The 19,022-nt window shown below is 38.1% G+C and overlaps 1 protein-coding gene and 1 long non-coding RNA gene across 4 annotated transcripts in view; one reads left to right on the top strand and one right to left on the bottom strand.

The window, feature by feature from the left end:
- The window catches only part of LOC125272905, a 33,556-nt gene extending 17,267 nt beyond the window's left edge, over positions 1 to 16,289 (top strand). Inside the window, exon 3 of the long non-coding RNA XR_007185962.1 lies at positions 16,170 to 16,289. This is a non-coding gene — a long non-coding RNA (uncharacterized LOC125272905). The remainder of the gene's footprint in view (positions 1 to 16,169) is intronic.
- On the bottom strand, positions 865 to 18,862 carry LOC125272852 (beta-1,4 N-acetylgalactosaminyltransferase 1-like). 3 transcript variants are annotated; one of them, XM_048198017.1, is made up of 12 exons: positions 13,719 to 18,862; positions 12,887 to 13,281; positions 12,230 to 12,342; positions 11,087 to 11,233; positions 6,013 to 6,113; positions 5,790 to 5,848; positions 3,835 to 4,015; positions 3,420 to 3,506; positions 3,089 to 3,270; positions 2,838 to 2,981; positions 2,523 to 2,751; positions 865 to 2,399 (listed from the first exon to the last, which is right to left on the bottom strand). In XM_048198017.1, the coding sequence occupies exons 2-12, from the start codon at positions 12,980 to 12,982 to the stop codon at positions 2,218 to 2,220; spliced, it is 1,521 nt and encodes a 506-aa protein (XP_048053974.1). In that variant the 5' UTR covers positions 12,983 to 13,281; positions 13,719 to 18,862; the 3' UTR covers positions 865 to 2,217. The 3 variants fall into 3 exon arrangements, with proteins under 3 accessions (XP_048053974.1, XP_048053981.1, XP_048053988.1); XM_048198024.1 differs by lacking the exons at positions 12,887 to 13,281; positions 13,719 to 18,862 and having other exon boundaries at positions 12,230 to 12,581; XM_048198031.1 differs by lacking the exons at positions 11,087 to 11,233; positions 12,230 to 12,342 and having other exon boundaries at positions 12,887 to 18,862.
- Positions 18,863 to 19,022: the final 160 nt, after the last annotated feature.

The raw sequence follows: 19,022 nt of genomic DNA, 5'->3' as shown, positions 1-19,022 counted from the left end.
GTGATTGAAAGGTATAATCTCTCTCGGTGGGATGAAATATATCTACTAAATTAGGGTTATTAATAAATCCCCCCCCCCCCATAATTTGGGGCATAGACATTCGCTATAGTAATATGAAAAGAGAATATCTCGTCCGACAATATAACGTATCGACCCTCTTTGTCCGTTTTCAAGGTTTTAAGTTTAAATGGCACACCTTTTCGTATTAGGATAGCAACCCCTCGAGCTTTAACTGAAAAATTGTATTGATATACATTTCCTATCCACCTGCATTTCAACTTATCCTTAGAATCAGGTTTCAGGTGCATTTCCTGCAAAAAAAATTACATCGGCAGAGAGCGATTTCAAGTGTGACAGTACCTTATTTCTTTTAACAGGGTGATTTACATGAAGCAAAAACAAAACCTTGTCTGTTACTTGATGATACAGTATTACTATGCATCATTAAGAACTGTATTATCACCAGATTCACCACACATTTTACCACTTTGAAGTATCTTAAACAGGCCCCCTCCCCACCCGCCCACCAACTTAAAAAGCAACCCCGTCATCTAACCGACAACTAGTAGAACCTGCGGCACGAGACGAAGTGAATTGAAAATTAGCAATTTGGTATCAGTAGAACAAAAGTATAATATAGCAAGCAAATTATTATTCTAGAGAAAAACGAAACAAAAAACAATATCTTATTCGTTGACCTTCAAACATTAAATTAACATAGCTCCTCAGTAGAGAATTTCAGAGGACAAGCTACGCAATATCACGCTCATTATCTAAGATGAATCGCCTTCGATAATGAACACGATATTGCGTAGCTTGTCAGTGAACTACGGCTCTGTCTATTAAATGCCGCTCCATTTGAAAGCAGGTGATGGCGATTTAGCGGTAATCAGGAAACCGACTTTACTGACGAAATGCGCGTGACAATCGCATGCGATATATCGCCCAGCCCTACTTTCCACGTATCAAAACAAAATAATTACACTCAATGAGTGATATATTGTTCGTACTTATCTTAATTACATGACATCTTTAGAACAGTCACTCTGATCCGAAGCAGTTTTCTGCAAACTTAACGGCCTTGTCTGGATCCGTGAAATAATGTTCTTTGCCATTGTAAGAAACCCTTAACTTTGCTGGGTACTGTAGACCGTACTTGACACCAGGTTTGTCTTTTAACAACTCCCTTGCTCGTTTGCAAAGTGCGCTGCATTTCACAACTGCTGGAGGGTAATCTGGGAAGATGTTAATTCTTTGCCCCCCGAAAGTGACTTGCTGCATCTTGGCCGCCTTCTGCAGTATTTCTTCCATTTCATGGGTGTAGTGTAGCCGAATATTGAAAGCTTGCAGTGGTTCATCATCTCCGGGACGATTTCGCAGTGCACGATGTGCGCGATCAACAAGCGGTAGATTATCTAGCGATAATGTATTCATCATGCTTGGCTACCGTATCCAAAGAGGCTAAAGTGTTAGCTTCCAAGCCAGCCAGTTTTGAAGCATGCTCATCCACAGTGATTTTAACAGCTGAAACCACAGAGCTGGCCTCTTGTTGGAACACGGTGAGCTCTCCTCTTATAGAGACAGCAAGTTGTTCAATCTTGGAGTCTATTATATCCCCAATAACAGATTTGATTGAGCGTATTTCAGAGCACAGAGAGGAGATCGCGCTAAGAATCGCTATGTTGCCCATGTCCTGAGTATTTTCAGGCGGTGGGTCTTCTGTAGCAGAGTCCGAAGCGGTGGCAGGTGCGGGTGCGGCCTGATCCGCTGGTTTACGAGGCTTGGCTGGCATGTTTAACTATGAATATACCAAATTGTCAATCCGGATAAATCAATTATCAATTAACTCAAAACTTGGTTCCTTTCCTAACAATAAGTGATTATTAAAGATGTTGAACGAATTCTACCTGATTTAGTGCGGAGCTACCTTAGAACGCGTGCAACCCGCTCATGATGAAACTGGAAGTCCTTATGTATTTATTTTGAAGCTCTTCATATAAAGCATTCTTGTGTTTAGGGCAATTAGGCTGTGCACTTCTCCCGCAACAGGTCACTCTGTCCTCTGTTATTCTTCAGTTGCATTTTGTCCATTGAAATGCTTTTTTCACTACGTAAAGTGACTGGCAGATGTTATCTGTTCACAGTGCACAGATGTGATTAAGCGATAATCAGATTTGTTGTCCATTATTTCCCAAAATGATCAGTACTAAATACTAATCAGTACTTGATACATTTGAGATAATTCTTAAAGAAATGGTGGGCCAGTTTTCTCTCCTCTTCAAGTTTCTCTTGAGTCCGGTATGAGTCATATTGTTTCTGTTCCCGGTGTGTCTGGTGACCGATAGAAAGACCCTTGCATGAAACAACCAGCAGTTTTCCAAGGGCATCAATGAAGAACTCTGGAATAAAAAAATACATGGAAATAAAACGGATGGATGGAGATGAGAAGAAAAGGAAGAATTAAATGTGCTAGGAATCAATCAGTGAAGATGTTTTACTAAGGTAAAATTTGGAATGCTTACCGGTGTGTCCAACTCTTTTAAGGAATGGGTCAAAGCCAATTCTTCGCACCGCTTCAGTTCTCCCCAAGAAAAAATTAGTGACACCATCCACATAAAAGCATCCGTTATATCCTGAAAGTGGCTGATGAAATCCTCCATTAATACGCCTTAGACAGCCACCTTCTTTTTCGGTTCCCTCGTCGTACTCAAGAATGAACTGGAACTGGTCACCTGAGACCTCACCACCAACCTAACCAGAGAAAAAGAGCTTGTTTAACAAAGCCGTTTTGCTCCAAGACTTTTCACCCCTCCTAAAGAATATCCTTTCATACTTACAACATCTAGATCTGGAATCGCTTCCATAATCTCCACAAAACTCTCGATCCGTGTCTCCTTCAAGAACTCAAAGTCATCGTCGACCCACAGAAAGTATTTAGTTGTGAGTTGGGATAGTGCCAGATTTCTGCCTGCAAACCAGCCCTGATGAGGAACCAAATAATCATAAGCAGTGATTAGTTTCTAGGTAATCTACTCTTGTGTGACATACAGCATTAGATCAATTGAAGTGGTAGGGCAAAAGTGTGTACCTGTGCAGGAGGCATGATGTAGTGCTCTATGTTGTTTCCAGACACATCCTCAGGTTTCAGGCTGTCATCTGCAACAATGATCTTGATATTTGGGTAAAACTCTCGGATACTCTGGATGAGGACTTTCAGCTCCTTATACCTCAGAAATGTCTTGGTAATTACGGTCACTTGTGAGTTGATATCTGAATGGCAAGTGAGAGAAATAGGTGCATTTCATTAGCAGGTTTTACAAACTTTTTAGATGTTTTAGTATATTTGTCATAACAAGGATATCTGATGCCATGGTAGCATGTTGTTTTGTAGTGTTTTAATTAGTGTTTTGTGTTCTTACCCTTTCCGGGGTCATAAAGAACAGGAACTGTTGGTCTCCTAATCATGATGGGAAACATAGCCTCATGATCCTCAAAAGAGAAATGAACTAAGGAAAGATGACATTTATTGTAATTTGGCCAAGTTCACACAGCAACAGAATATAATTATTGATTACTTAATAAGACACTTTCTCAGTCTTAAATTTGTCATTTCTGGTGGATTAGTTAATCTGCTTTCCATATTAGTTAATGGTAGTAGCTGAAGTATTAATGTAGTACTACTCATTTGTCCTGCATCCTTTCCTCATCTATTAATGATGGACCATTACTCTAAAGTGTTACCATTAATCTTCTTATCATCACTGTGTGCCTGAGCAACACACTTTACATATTGTAAGAGTCTCTCCTGTGCATTTATATATAGATAGTCCTTACCCATGTCAATTGTATTAATGTGATAGATGGTACTGGTGTATGTCACTCTAGACAGCAGATAATTGAGTTGTGTGAGGTTGCTGGATGATATGCTCAGTTCACTCTGACCCTGTCCATCCACCTGCTGTCCATCCAGAACATTCTCCACTGAAAGCACTCCACTCTTCACACTCAAAGACACCTGCAGACAACAGTGTGTTTAAAGGATTAATTCACTTCAGAATTAAAATTTCCTGATAAAATGTCACCCATGATGTTCATGTCTTTCTTTCTTCAGTCGAAAAAGAAATTAAGGTTTTTGAGGAAAACATTCCAGAATTTTTCTAATAATAGTGGACTTCAATGTCTACCAACGGGTTGAAGGTCCAAACTGCAGTTTCAGTGCAGCTTCAAAGGGCTCTACATGATTTCAGGCGAGGAATAAGGGTCATATCTAGTGAAACAGTGTCATTTAAAAAAAAACAAAAAAAAACACACACACACACACACACACACACACACACACACACACACAAATGTATATAATTTTTAACCACAAATGCTCATCTTGCACTGCCCTGCAATGTGCCATGCATTACGTATCATGTTGGAAAGGTCATGCGTGATTTAGGCAGAAGTACTGCGGTAGGGCAGTAATGTATGTCATTTTTCTCCTCCAACTTCAAAATCGTCCGACATAGTTGTTTTACCTTTTTTTTGTAAAGGCCGCTTGACTTAGTCTTTGCACGTTCGCTTTGTAAACACTTGCTCAGTAAATCTGTCTATACAGTACGTCACGCGTGACCTTTCCAACGTGATTATGTAATGCATGGTGCATCACAGAGCCAGTGCAAGACAGGGGGGTTTAGAAAATGACAGATCATGTAGAGACCTTTGAAGCTACATTTTAACTGCAATTTGGACCCAATTTCAACCCGTTGGTAGCAGGTTAAGAATGTTTTCCTCAAAAAATAGCATTTAATGGTGAAAACAGGATTCTAAAGTGCATGCATACTGAATGAATACCTCATACTAGGGGCCCTATTTTAACGATCTAAACGCAAAGTGTAAAGCGCACGGCGCAGGTGCACTCAGGGCGTGTCCAAATCCACTTTTGCTATTTTAACAACGGAAAAACGGTCCGTGCACCAGGGCGCATTTTTGAAATGGGTTGTCCCTATTCTCTTAATGAGTAATGGGCGTAACGTTCAATAAACCAATCAAAGTGTCATCTCCCATTCCCTTTAAGAGCGAGATGCGCTCGAGCCATGGCGGATTGCTATTTACATGGCGTACACGCAATGAGTCAGTTAATATATATGTGTGTGTATTGGCACGATTGTTCAATTAATTAGCCAATTTCGTTCATCATTATAAGTAGTAATAGGCTGAATTAAAAATAGGTAGCCTAATTCTAATACACACAATGACTATTCATCATTACATTTTTATATTTATGTAGCCTACACAATAATATTCTTTTACACTGTAATCCTTTTGTTTTTAATATTTGGCATGTTTGTGTGATGCGCATCCTTGTGTGTAATAAGCAAAGTCAACGCGCACTGTGGACGCGCCCAGAGGCGCGGTTTCTACCAACGCGCTCTAACAAAAAAATATTGCGCCATTGACTTTAGACTTTAGACCAGGTTTGAGTTGGTCTATGGCGCAGTCTATTTTCAGCTCCTTAAAATAGCAATGCGCCGGCAATGCGCCTGTACACACCTCTTTTTTAGACCAGCACGCACATGGGCACACTAACTGGCGCAAATGCATTTACTAATTTAAGGACGTGGCGCTGAACGGGAAAACGCGAACGGCGCCGGACGCAAACTAGCAAACACACTTGCGCTGCGCCTTGCGTCGCATTGCGCCGGGTGTATTATAGGGCACTTAGTGTTTGAAAATTTTACTTATTCAAAAAAAAAAAAAAAAAAAAATCACAAAGGGCATTGTTTGATCAAGGTTAAACTAACCTTGTACACCTCCCTCTTGTTTGTTGTTGCCCTTCTATTTTGTGTTTGAAGAGCGAGACCTGAAATTATGATAGAAAAACAATTCATTTAATAAATCTAAGAAAAAAATACTTCTGTAGCATTTTGAAAGGTATATTAAGTTACTGCTAAGCAACATGTTTGGTGAGGTTCTGCCCAGTTAAAAACTTTCCTAGACAGGATTCAGTTAACAGGAAAAATATACCTGGTATCAAACTTTTCTGCAGAGGAGCTACCCTGAAACCAGTAGGATACTGGAGTGGGCAGTTGGCTTTGGCAATAAGAATTTTTGTGTTTGTCTTCATCCTAATAAAAACACAAGAATACCACTATAATGATTTTATATACCAAAATACTATGGAAGTCAATGACTACCGTTGACTGTCTGGTTACTGACATTCTACAAAACATCTTTTGTGTTCAAAAGAAGAAAGAAACTCATACAGGTTTGAAACAACTTGAGGGTGAGTAAATGATGACAGAATTTTAAAGGGATGCACCGATATACAAATTTTGGCTAATACCAATAACCAATAATTCCTTATATTTGAAAGCTGAAAAATCTAAATTAAAATGTTCATATAATTTTTGAAAGCCTAATTACAAAAACAAAAGTCTAACCATTACAAGCCATGTCCCAAGCACTTCAACAAAAATCAAACATGTACAGTACAGTATCCTAGTTTGAACCAGTTTATGTTTTAAAAATTTATTTCCACACTCCTATGGCCGACTTTCTTTATCAAAACATACAGAAAAAATCTATTGCCTTACAAATAAATAAAATAATGATTAAATAATGCAAACAAGTCACTGGACAATATTTACATAGCCTATAAAGAATCACAATGCATGTGCCAAGGATAAATATAATGGAATAGCCTCTGCACAGACAATAATGAAATTATTAATGAGATTTTAATTAAACCATATTGTTGATGAAAATGATACAAGAAAAATAAAACTGCTGCTTATTAATAATGTATCAATGTTTTTGAAAAAGAAACATCTAAAATTAATATTAATGTTATAAATAACAGCATTGCTGTTTGAGCTGCATGAGCTGCATGAGCTGAAGCTGAAGAGCTGAATGAACACCAGGAAACTAAGAGCTTTGCTAATTTAACTCAACGAAATGCATCCAATTTGAGATTAATCACAAAATTTATATACAAAATAAACATAATATTCAGTCCTTCCAGGATTTTGCGGGACTTTTTTCTTTGATACACTCTCCGAACCACTGATTTGAAACAAAAGATTTGGAAAGCTTCAAAGCTTCATTAAGCAGTGTTTTGAAATTGCCCATCACTACTGTAGATATTAGGGGTGCAAGATTAAAAGCAGTCACGTGATAGTGTGAGGGTGAAATTAGGAAAGAATATGCCACCACTACGTTTACATTACACCTCCACTGTCGTTTTGCTTTTTATAGAAATAAAAAAAGCATTTAATTCAGTTGGATAACGGTCGCTGCCACTCCCTATTCACAGAGTACACGCGATCACGAGAGTGAAAGTAAATGCGAGCACGTATTCAAACGCGATTTCAATACCCGCATTTGAAAGCGGCTCCCTGATGAATGCAAATATCTCCCAATATGAAAGGGTGGGCTGGGCTGTGTTATAAGCATCTCTCAGCTTTGTATCATGCTTAAAGAAAAATTTGGTCTCTATTTGCACTTTGAATATTGAGAGAGTACTTTGATTATGGTTTGCACTTATTGTTTGAACTTAAGACTAAAAGAAAACTGTAATTTATTTATATGGTAACACATTACAATAAGGTTTCATTAATTAATGTTAGTTAACTTTACATGAACTAAGGAAGAATAATACTTCTACACCATTTTAGTTAATGTTAATTTCAACATTTACTAATACATTGTTAAAATCAAAAGTTGTATTCGTTAACATTACTTAATGCACTATCATGAACTAACAATAAATGACTATTTTTATGTTTAACTAACACTAACAAAGATTAATAAATACTGTAGCAAAGATATTGCTCATTGTTGATGTTGGTTAATACATTAATGTTAATAAATGAGACCTTATTGTAAAATTTTACCATTTTTATTTATACTGTTTTTATTTCTATGGTCAATTTGTGGAAAGGAGTTCAGTTAGGAGGTCAAAAGTTGTAGAAGCTCATAAATGATGTACAGTAAGGTCTGAAGAGACTTGTATGAAATCATACAGGAGAGAAGCCAGTTTGCGGCAAAACGTTTTTCAGTGCTTGAATATTGTTGTCTTTTACTGCAGATGATAATTCATACTCAGAAAGTAGAACTGAAATGACATTAATTACAAGATGATTAGTTAAAACATTTCAAATACACCTGCAGATTATTTTTCTAATCATGTACTAATCATGTATCATCTTTGAGGATTTCTTAAAAATAGCGTGTAAAAATCTCATCTCGTCTCATGAGCTACCTGTCTCGTCACACCCCTACTAGATATTGTTGAATAAAGTCATTATTTTGTTTTTTGGCACAAAAGTATTGTTGTCGCTTCATAACATTAAGGTTGAACCACTGTAGTCACATGAACTGTTTTAAATATGTCTTTAGTAGCTTTCTGGGCATCTGAAAGTGTGAATTAACTTGCTGTCAATGGACGCCTCACTGAGCCATCAGATTTTATAAAAAATATCTTAATTTGTGTTCCGAAGATGAACAAAGGTCTTACGGGTGTGGAACGACATGAGGGCGAGTAATAAATGACAGAATTTTTGGGTGAACTAACGCTTTAAGTTCTAAGGTGGCACCAGCCCCTGATTTGGCAGTGCTGTGAGGACTGACAGAAAAGCACTGAGCTTGAGTTGAGATGCAGATAATATTAACTTTTTTTATTATTATTAATAAATATTAAAAATATATACTAGGGTGTGCTCCTCTGCAGCATCTAGTACAGTGGTAATTTATTCTTTTTTTATTTCTAAATAAGTGTTTGCTTTCCTACATCGTGAAACTAATAGGGAAAAACTATGAAGTATGAACAATTAATGTTCAAAAAATAACATTCAAACTGGGCAATATTTAAAGCTTTGAAGTGTTGGGAAAAGTTGTGTGAAGCACTTAAAAGCACTCGAAAACATTAGACCATTTCTGCCACAAGTTATTTCTGTTAGTGTCACGATGTTTCTCATAGTTTCCAGATTACACATGCGGTGGGAAGAAACCGCTTGAATTCACCACAGAATTAATAACATCGCTGTGAAATCTTGTGAGAAGCGTTCACATTCGTCGCAGAATTCTCTGTTAAACCACAGATATCAGATCAAATATCATGTATCGTATCAGATCAAACAGTGTCCACAGCGGCACCGTTTGATCTGATATCTGTGGTTTAACAGAGAATTCTATGAATGTGAACACTTCTCACAAGATTTCACAGTGATGAAATTAACTCTGCGGTGAATTCAAGCGGTTTCTTCTCAGTGCACATGTAGATATGTTGTTGTGTGATCGAGATCAGCTCGCTGCTCTGAACCAAAGCAACTGGAAGGCAAGCCTGCAGCCTTTAGCCAAAAAAGCGTAACGGCTAATGCTAACGATCCGCCTTTGGCGGTACGCAAGGAAGGAGACCAGAGGCTGTTTTTTGAATGGATGTCAATGGATGAGAGGCTTCACTTTGCTGATTAAACAGCTTTTGTGGGGAAATGGATAATCATTTAATTTATCGACAGCCTGTTTGCTAATCTTCAGCATGTTTTACACTAAACAATACTTTCGTTGGGAACTATATGTAGATTTTAGCTTGATAAAAATGTATTTTTTAAGAGAAGGCAGACAAGGGAATGTTGCGACTGATGTCACTGCCATTACACGATAGGCTGAGAGGTGCCGCACGTGATTAAGTTAGCCGTTACGCTTTCTCCAATGGTAAGAGATACAGACCCTCTTATCTCCCTATAATATACAATCTCTGTCTGAACTCCAGTTGCGACGCGTTGTCTATTATTGGTCCGAGCTGCGCATCTCAAACATACATGTTGTGATAACGTCACGGGACGTATCTAATGACGCGTTCCAGGCAACCCGTAACCCGTGTTTTTCAACCTTCTACCCATGAAAATGCACTGGAACGGCAGTCAAACCCGTGACTTCCCACCCGTGAACTCATACTAGATCGATGTACTCCCAGTTCCGCGCTCTGATGTCACATAGCCCGTGAAACAACAATGGCAGCACATACGGATGCAATGTTTATGCAAGTACACGGTAAAATAACGTAAAATAAAAGGTATAACAACTTCTCTTGCTTTATGCCCCATTTTTACTCCACCGTTTCCCTCAAATAAGCAAGGAGAAAGCACCTTTATTAATGAGCATAAGCCCTGTACAGTCCGCTGGTTTGTTTACACTCAGGCAGTTTGGCGTGACTTGCCTGAAACGCTACAAAATCGTGAGTCGTGGTTTGAAGTCGTGACTTACGGGCTCAAAAACCTGCCTGGAACGCAGCATAAACCCAGAATCTGCGGATAATCTGTGGAAATTAAGAAAAAATGAAAGATCCTCCGATTACTGCGGAATTTACTTGATTTTGCAATAAATTCAGCGATTGCAGAATCGCGAAATCCTGGAGGGACTGAATATTACAACTTATATCTGCACAAAATGACGCGAATGCACAAGTGAACTTGAACCAAGTTAGTCATAATATGTAACTCTTGAAACAGCAACTAAACCCAAAGAATTCACAGCGTTTTATTTCACTAGTATTCTCATTATAATGTTATGCAATATGACAGTCCCAGTCGTAGTTATTGTTATGCATTGCTGTTTGAGCTGCATGCGCTGAAGCTAAAAACCATCATGGTGAACAGTGGCTCATCTGAAGCATCTCAGCTGAAAGAAATAATCAATTATTTATCTGCTTTAATATATCGGACAATAAATTGGGTCAATAATGATAACATTAAAAAATGATCATATTTCAACCGATAACAGTATGGTTGCCAATATATTGTGCATCCCTAGAATTTAAATTTTTGGGTGAACTATCCCTTAACATGGTGGTGCTGTTTTACAGGACTATGGGTGAGATATAGAGCAGTGGTTCCCAAACCTGTCCTGGAGGATCCCCAGCCCTGCACATTTTGTATGTCTCCCTATTTCTGACATACCCATTTCAGGTCTTGCTGTCTGTACTAATGAGCACATGAGTTGAATCAGGTGTGATAGATGAGGGAGACATACAAAATGCGCAGGGCTGGGGGTCCTCCAGGACAGGTTTGGGAAGCACTGATATAGAGAACTGCAGTTCAACCTGTGTTGGTGTTGATTGAACTCCTTTGCTCTCCGTTCAAGGATGTCATCTAGTTCATCTTTTGGAACAAATTGCTTGGTGAGTTCACAAGAAACATTTGGTGTGGGCGAAGGTCCAAAGCTATGGTGTTCGGCATACGGTGTTATACTATAAAAATGACAAAAAGACCCCAAGTTAGGTAGACCATCTAAACTGGAGCTACTCAGTATTAACTAGGAAAATTTAATTGAAAATTTGCTTTGAGAATGTGTCTTGCTCATGGCTGGCACTGTTGAACAGAATAAAGTCAACAGATGTAGTCACTTTGCTATAGATTTGTTGACTTTGACCACATTTATGTCACAGGGTTTTGTTTTTTGTGCATCATTTCCAATCAAACTGCCATTTCATATTTAATTATATTTAGTATACATAAAATGCTGTGAATTTAATGAGATTAAATGATGCTTAATAATGCAATGAAATTAATGAGGTTTGGCCATTTTATTTCAAAAACAAATAATAATTTGAGATCTTAAAGAAAAAGAATGACAAAATAGACAATAGTAGTAGTGCGTGTGCAGTACAGGCTAATCAAATAAAAGTGAGATTGTGAAAACTAGTTATGTTTTAAGGGAGTTTGTTCTCATGGCCAAAAGTGCCAGCAGTTGAAGAAACACCCTGTTACTAAAAACCACTATATCTATAAACCACTGTTACTCTGAAATCATTGTAAATCATACTGAGAATTTTCTAAATAAAAAGAAATCAATCATCTCATTAAGTCTGACTTCATGTGCCAAGGTTTCTGGGTCCAAGCATTCTATCAGATGCCAAAAGCAAACAACGAACAGTGTTAATAAACACTCAAACTGTGCTGTAATACTACTGAAAAATCGTGACCCTGAAATCTGAGATGTCTAAACAGTGATTCATCTTTTATAAATCATCAAAATATTGGTGTCTGTGACGCCATCAGCCCGGAGACTATAATGTATACTGTGAGTTTTTAAAACCTTAGCTTGAATGTATATGAATAAATAGTGCTCATAAACGGCTGTATTCTCAACTGAAATTAGTTGAGGCTTGGACCCGAGAACAGTGTTCATTATGTCACGACTTAAAGTGGAAGTGGATGCAGACTGAGAGAAGAAAAGGACATACACGTTCTGGGACGCTAGAATGTTTTTCATGACTTTCAACACTCCACTTAATAAGCAAATGGTCAGTGTAGTGCCAAGCAGGATGTAGCATTTGTACTTCATGATAGCGATGATCTGAAAGAACAGTTACACTGGAAATCTCACACTTCTGTTTAGGAAATTCACAACACTTTAATGAACACTAAAAACACAAACAGAATGTGAGGCTTGGAATGACATGCAAGTAAATGATTTACATTTTTTGGTGACCTAACCTAAGTTAGTGTTATAGCTGACTGGCTATCAGAAACTACTGCATTATGTAAACATGGTGGACACACACTTTTCTAAGCTATATATATATATATATATATATATATATATATATATATATATAATGCTCATAAACACATACTTCTTGTTTTTGAAGGTGGATCTAACCTGATCTGTTCTAAAACCTAAGAGGAGTTCAGGCAAAATCGTAGCATGAAAGCCATATTAGAGGAATCATTCTACGTAACATCTTTGACATCAGTAAACACAGTCACAACAAAACCCATCTTTGCTTCTATGTCATCATCTAACATATAGGTCCAGTCTTTCTTTTACAAACTCATCCACATGAATTAGCAAAATGAGAACCATACGTGGAAATCCAACAAATGTGAAATGTACTTACCAAGAAATGTCCTTTTTTTTTTTTTTTAGAAAAGCAATAAGGTGTAGTCTTCTCACGCATGCGTTGTTGTTGAGGTGATGTAAAAAAAAAATACATATAATTATATAATCCAAAGATAGCTGCTTCTTCTTAGGAGCATGTCCGAGACATCCTTCTCTTTTGTCCAGTTACTGAAATAAAGCTAATCACTTTAGACTGCACCTCCCATATGTATCAAATTACTCTGCATTAGTGTCCAATGTGAACATAAATGTAGGAGTGGAAAATCTGAAAAAAATATTTAACTCTCTTCAACTGACCACATCATATTCTGATTCTAAATGCTTTTCAGTGCTTTTACGAAGCTTTCAAGTCTCATGTTCTTGATTCAGTGGGATGAAAATGAAATGTGTGACCTTAAATCAAGAATATTTTCAAAAAAGCTTTTGCATGGAATTATTTTGATGCATTTCAATGCTATGAAATGAAGTACAAAATTCTTAACTTTACAGCGCAACAATGCATAAAGAGAGTGAAAAATCTCAAATTTCAGTTTATAGAATAACCTCTGCTTAAAAATCTGATGCAGTTGCTAGTGTAACATTTAAAGTAACCATATACACAATCATTAAACAGTGAATGTGGAATATTTTCCTTCAAGACACATTTTCAATGCATGTAACCTAATCAGACAGCATGACCTTATATTTTTAGAAAACAAGAGACATGGCCATACACAGAGACATTAAAACGTGCTGGTAAAAAGATGATACAACTGTTATATAATGGAAAAGGTAACATTAATTATTCATGTGCATGCTAGAAACACAATCAATGGAAATGGTCAACTCACCTTTCACATACTGTAGAAGTTTTTTCCTCAATATAATTACATACATTTAACACAGAATGCACATAGATTGTGGCATTAAAATCCTCTTGATTCCACAAGTAAAGAATGAGGCTGTAAAATAAAATGTTTGATTATTTCATTAGACGCAAATAACAAGACAAAGTACAACTGCAAGCTTCTGCTCACCCCTCTTATCAAAGTGAAAAAGTGAAATAACAAAACATGAGCAATGCCACAATCCTCTTGGTACAACATTTCTGCATGCTCCCACATGTATCTACAAGTTTGACATGCTTAGCTCATCACAATCCTTAATTTGCTATGGTTTAAATACAATACAGTTCAGCCATTTTCAGTTTGTTTTCCCTTCAAGGTCTTAATATAGCTGCCAGAAAAATGGAGCACAGCTGGAAGAAAACAAAACTAGAAGTTTTTCGCATTTCGTGGAGAGAGAGAATGATTAGTACAGAAAGGCCTTAAAAATGCTAGATCTGCTTATTTTACAAATCTCTTCGAAGAAAACAAACACAACCCTAGGTATTTATTTGATACAGTGGCTAAATTAATGAGAAATAGTTTCAACTTCTGATGTTTCCAAACTACGGAAGCCCTAAACGGCCATGGATTATTATTTTCTTTTCTGTAGCCTATATTCGGCATAAGAATAGAACATGTTCTAGAGGCAGCAAAAGCACAACGTAGCATCATGGATGATCACATTCGCTTTTACTTTGATCAGAGACTCACTCAAACTGAAATAGCTTTATGTCTGTCAGTAATTGACAACTTCAACATTAGTGTACGACTTTTGAGAAGGAGGCTTTCAGGCCCTAACTATCTATGGCATATGGATTCTTATGACAAAATGAAGCCGTATGGCATAGCAATGAACGGCTGCATTGATGGGTTCTCGAGGCACATCATCTGGATGCAAGCCTACTTCACCAGTAACAATCCCAGAGTAATTGCTGGGTATTTTTTCCACACTGTTGCTGAAAGAGGCGATTGTCCGCAAATAATCAGATCCGATTTTGGTACCGAAAATGTACGTCAACAGGCTACAAGAGTTTCTTCGTGAAGACTCGACAGGAACTCTGCATGGACCGTGTGTCTTTCAAGGAACAAGCCCAGCAAACAAAAGAATAGAAAGTTGGTGGGGTATCTACAGACAACAAAATACAGATTACTGGATGGATATGTTCAAAGAACTCCAGTCAACTGGTGATTTCACAGGTGATGCAACTGACAAGTGCCTCATACGGTTCTGTTTTCTCTTAATAAATCAGGTAACTGAATGTTGTTTAGTCTGCTATTAATTTATCTTAATAATTTCCATTTATCCATTTTTTAAATTTGATTGATCTGTCACTGTTCATTTGCTGTGGTGTTGAATTGTGACACCACATTTGCAGCATCTACTCATGAATTAGCAAGACTGCGGTGGGATTCAGCACTAAATAATATCGCTCATTGGTCACATTTAGACTCAAATGTCATATATAAAACTACTGTACTTATCTTTGTATTTATATTTACATTTCTCCCATAAAATACAACTTACAATAAGGGGGAAAAACAGCACAAATTGCCGAGTACTACCCTATCATAATAGACACTTATTTATTCTCAGATATTGCTTTGCTATTGTAGCAGTGTGAAGTATACCCTCGGTTGTTTATTGGGTGATGTCAGGTAAAAACAGTGAACCTATCAGGACCGGAGTGTTATGGTATAAAATGGGAGGGCGTTACCTGGGAGGTTACCTGGGATGCGTTGTCATCCGTACCGCCCCTTTACGGGAGTCCGCCATTTATGAATGGAAGGATGTTTGGTGTGCCGTCCCCGCTTCATGCTGCTGCGCGTAGGCTGCCCCTAGTTCCAGGTTCGTACACGTCTTGTTTTAGGGACGCTTCTTCTTCAGGGAATATTTATTTACAAAGTTTTTATGTGTAGTTTGTCGATGGACAACTAACTGCACGCTATGATCAGCAACCACGCATAGTACCGCGCTGTGAACATCTGTACGACAGTAGGTTGCTTCTTTTCGTTATGATTTTATTAGTAACTCTGCTATTTCTGTTAGGCAGGATGATTTAAATGCCCAAGGGTTTCATCGCTGTATTATGTGATGGAATGCACGTCTAGTGATGTAACGCACTGCTGCCTTTCCTGGGTTTCAATCCGGTCAACTTTGTGTGTGTGTGTGTGACTGACAGACTGACCACGGGCCGGATTATCGCTCGCCGTGGAGTGAGTGCACATGCGTCAAGCGAGGCCATTCTTTGGCCGTTTTGTGTGTGTGGGTGATTGTGGTTTGGTTTATATTCTTTTTGTTCATCCTTTGTTTTTGTTTTGAATTGTAAACGCACTGAATGTAATGTTTTCTTTGTCAGTTTAAATTTAAGTTATTCTTTGTTACAAAGTGTGGTGTTTCCTTTTTGTATTTTACAGAAGGAAAGAAGTTTGGCTGCTCGTTTAATGGTGTCCACATTGAGTGCTGTGCTTCATAGTTTGGAGTGATTTGGTTTATGGTTTAAGTGTGGTGTGACAATTAAGGGTTACGGTAGACCATCTCCCTCCTTTTAAATGTCTTTATTTTATGTATATTGTATTTTTTGTAAAGTCTTTTGTTTGTTTTGTGACCTGTGAATATGGAGCCCTTGTGAGATGATGTGACAGTTAACTTTTGTACACTTTAATAAAGCTGCCTCATCTTTGTAATCCTTTGCCTGTGTCTCTACTCTCCCACCTATTGGTAACGAATTTGTGTTGCTATATTAAATTATTTCCATGGGTATAAACCCCAGTGGCGTAGTCAGAATCAAGTGCAATCTTTGGGTATCACCTTGTCACACTGTGATCAGAATGTGTAAATACAGTGTTCAATTCGGCTCATGAATCAACATCCAGCAGAGTTTAGCTCCAACTTGCCTCAATTCATTTGCCAGGACGTTTCTAGTTTCTTGGTTAACTGGTAAAGCTGTTTAATTAGGGTCAAAGCTAAACTCTGCCAGACAATGGCCCTCCAGGTTAAATATTATTTTTTATTTATTGTAACTTTCTTACCTGCTACTAGACAACAAGTCATTATACTCCTTTATTTATCCCTAATATGCTTTGTTTTTAGAATGAACTGGACACTGTTGTAAACATGTGGAATAACCACAATCCGGCGTAGCAACGGTTGTGACTTACAACATGTGAAACCCTTCCTCATGTACAACTTCCAGGCTCTGGGTCTGGCGATGTTCTGCACACTCATTTCTTTAAATGTTACCTCAATTGTCTCGGAGAGAAATTAATCAGACCCTGTGCAGTATCTGAGAAAAAGACCAAGCTCCTTTTGGTCTCTCTTCCTAATGAATGGCAAGAGATAATTTGATACAATTGTTTCAGACGGGGACATTGATTGTGGGAAGATAACAGATTTTGCCACACCTTGCCTTTGGTTGGAGATTTTCAGTTATATGGCAGTGTTTCCCAACCCTGTTCCTGGAGGCACACCAACACTACGCATTTTCCAACTCTTCCTAATCAAACACACCTGATTCAACTCATCAGCTCGTTAGTAGAAACTCCAAGACTAGAAATATATGGATCAGATAAGGGAGACATCCAAAACATGTACTGTTGGTGTGCCTCCAGGAACAGGGTTGGGAAATGGGTTTCCAGCACTTTATTATGTAGGCTGGTTGTTGCACCATCTCTTTATGTGCAATTTCTTCCAGTATTTTCTGGAGATTGTTTTCATTAGGAAGCACTGTGCAGCTGTGACTGCTGAGGACACTGATGACTTCATCCATGTCAGCACTTTGGAAGTCTTGGAGCGCTTCACTTTAAACATCCTTCTCTGATGGACTAATGTAATTGAAAAACGCCTCCATTAGACTGGTTTCTGGTGAAGGAAGGGACAGTGCTTCTTTTGGAAAAAGGAGGTGCCAGCTGAATTTGCAAATAACCAAAGCACAGCCACCCAAAGGCAAAAATATGTGCAACAGCTTCCCACTCGCTTTCTCAGTAAGTGTGATGCAGAGTAGGTATCTTGTAAGTTGTTCCACAAGTTCTTGTTGCAAAAAATGTGTCCCAGAATTCAGTAATACAGTACGGGACACTCCCATCAACGATGCCAGCTTCCTCCTCACCATTTTCGAGTACACGTTTAAATGTCACATTGGGATGCAGAATTTTCAAAGAACGAGTCCTTGTTTGTTGGCTCCTGGGTGTCAGTTGCCTGAGGTGGATCTTCTGGCACAGTTTCTTTAGCATCTGTAACTTCACAGAATGTGCTACCTGGAATGAAGACTGAATCTGACTCGGATGGAACGGTTTCCAGTATTGTTTCTACAAATGTTTCTGTCCCCACACAATCAACATGTACAGTTGAGTATACAAGGGTGTCAGAGACCATGTCAAATGATGTGTTTAAATCATTACTCAGGAACACCACTTCATCATCAGAAGACTGGAGTACATCATCATTCAAACTTACAGGCGTAGAAGGTGGGGAGGGCAAAGTTTCACTTCTGTTCTGATTGTGACATCCTGAAGTACATTGAGTTATGTCTGGAGTGGAAGTAAGCCGGGGTCTCTTTAAAGTCAGATTCCTGTCAGTTTCATCACTCTGGTCAGAATTATGATCTTTCAGTCTTGTGCACACATACAGTCTAAGGGCTCTGTAATGTGTTGCCTCATACAAGTAGCCAATTGTCTGAACTTCTCTGAGTGGTTCTTCAGAGCCAGTGACACAGAGCATAAAGTTGAAATTATCAGCATTCCCTTTAGCTGATTCACCACCAGGGAAAAAAAGTTTTCTCCCAATATCCAGAACATTTGACACAGTGTCTTCTTTTTTTAACAAAGATTTCTTGTGTTCCACCTCCTTTTGGTCTTCTAACTTGTTTGTAGCTGTCATCTTGGTAGTTCATTCAGCCAAGTTCAATTTTCCTTGTCTTGCTTTCAGCATTTTTATTGCCAAGTCCATTTTTTTTTTTTTTTTTTTTTTTTTTTTTTTTCTGATTTTGAATTGCTGGCAGTTTCACTTTTCTTCTCTCAATCAGTTAATCAATTTCTGTTTTCTGTCATCATCATTCCCATGTTTCTTCAGGAAGCATCAGATCATAAATGAATCAGTGTATCGAATCTGCTGTTCGGAGCACCAAAGTCACGTGATTTCAGCCGCTGGCAGTTTGACACGCGATCTGAATCATGATTCGATACACTGATTCATTTTTGCTCCGATGCTTCATGAAGCAGTGTTTTGAAATCAGCCATCACTAAATAAGTCGTTATTTTGTTTTTTGTTTT

Source organism: Megalobrama amblycephala, linkage group LG1 (genome assembly GCF_018812025.1).
Source record: "Megalobrama amblycephala isolate DHTTF-2021 linkage group LG1, ASM1881202v1, whole genome shotgun sequence".
Taxonomy (NCBI): domain Eukaryota; kingdom Metazoa; phylum Chordata; class Actinopteri; order Cypriniformes; family Xenocyprididae; genus Megalobrama; species Megalobrama amblycephala.
This window is presented reverse-complemented; position numbering and strand designations above follow the sequence as displayed.

Excerpts from the sequence above, each read along its gene's own strand:
- LOC125272852 (XM_048198017.1), bottom strand. The coding sequence starts at position 12,982 with ATGTATTTTTTTTTTACATCACCTCAACAACAACGCATGCGTGAGAAG. Across the intron at positions 2,752-2,837 it reads CGATTCCAGATCTAGATGTT|GTTGGTGGTGAGGTCTCAGG; the intron begins GTAAGTATGAAA and ends TTCTCTGGTTAG. Across the intron at positions 2,400-2,522 it reads TAAAAGAGTTGGACACACCG|AGTTCTTCATTGATGCCCTT; the intron begins GTAAGCATTCCA and ends TTTTTATTCCAG.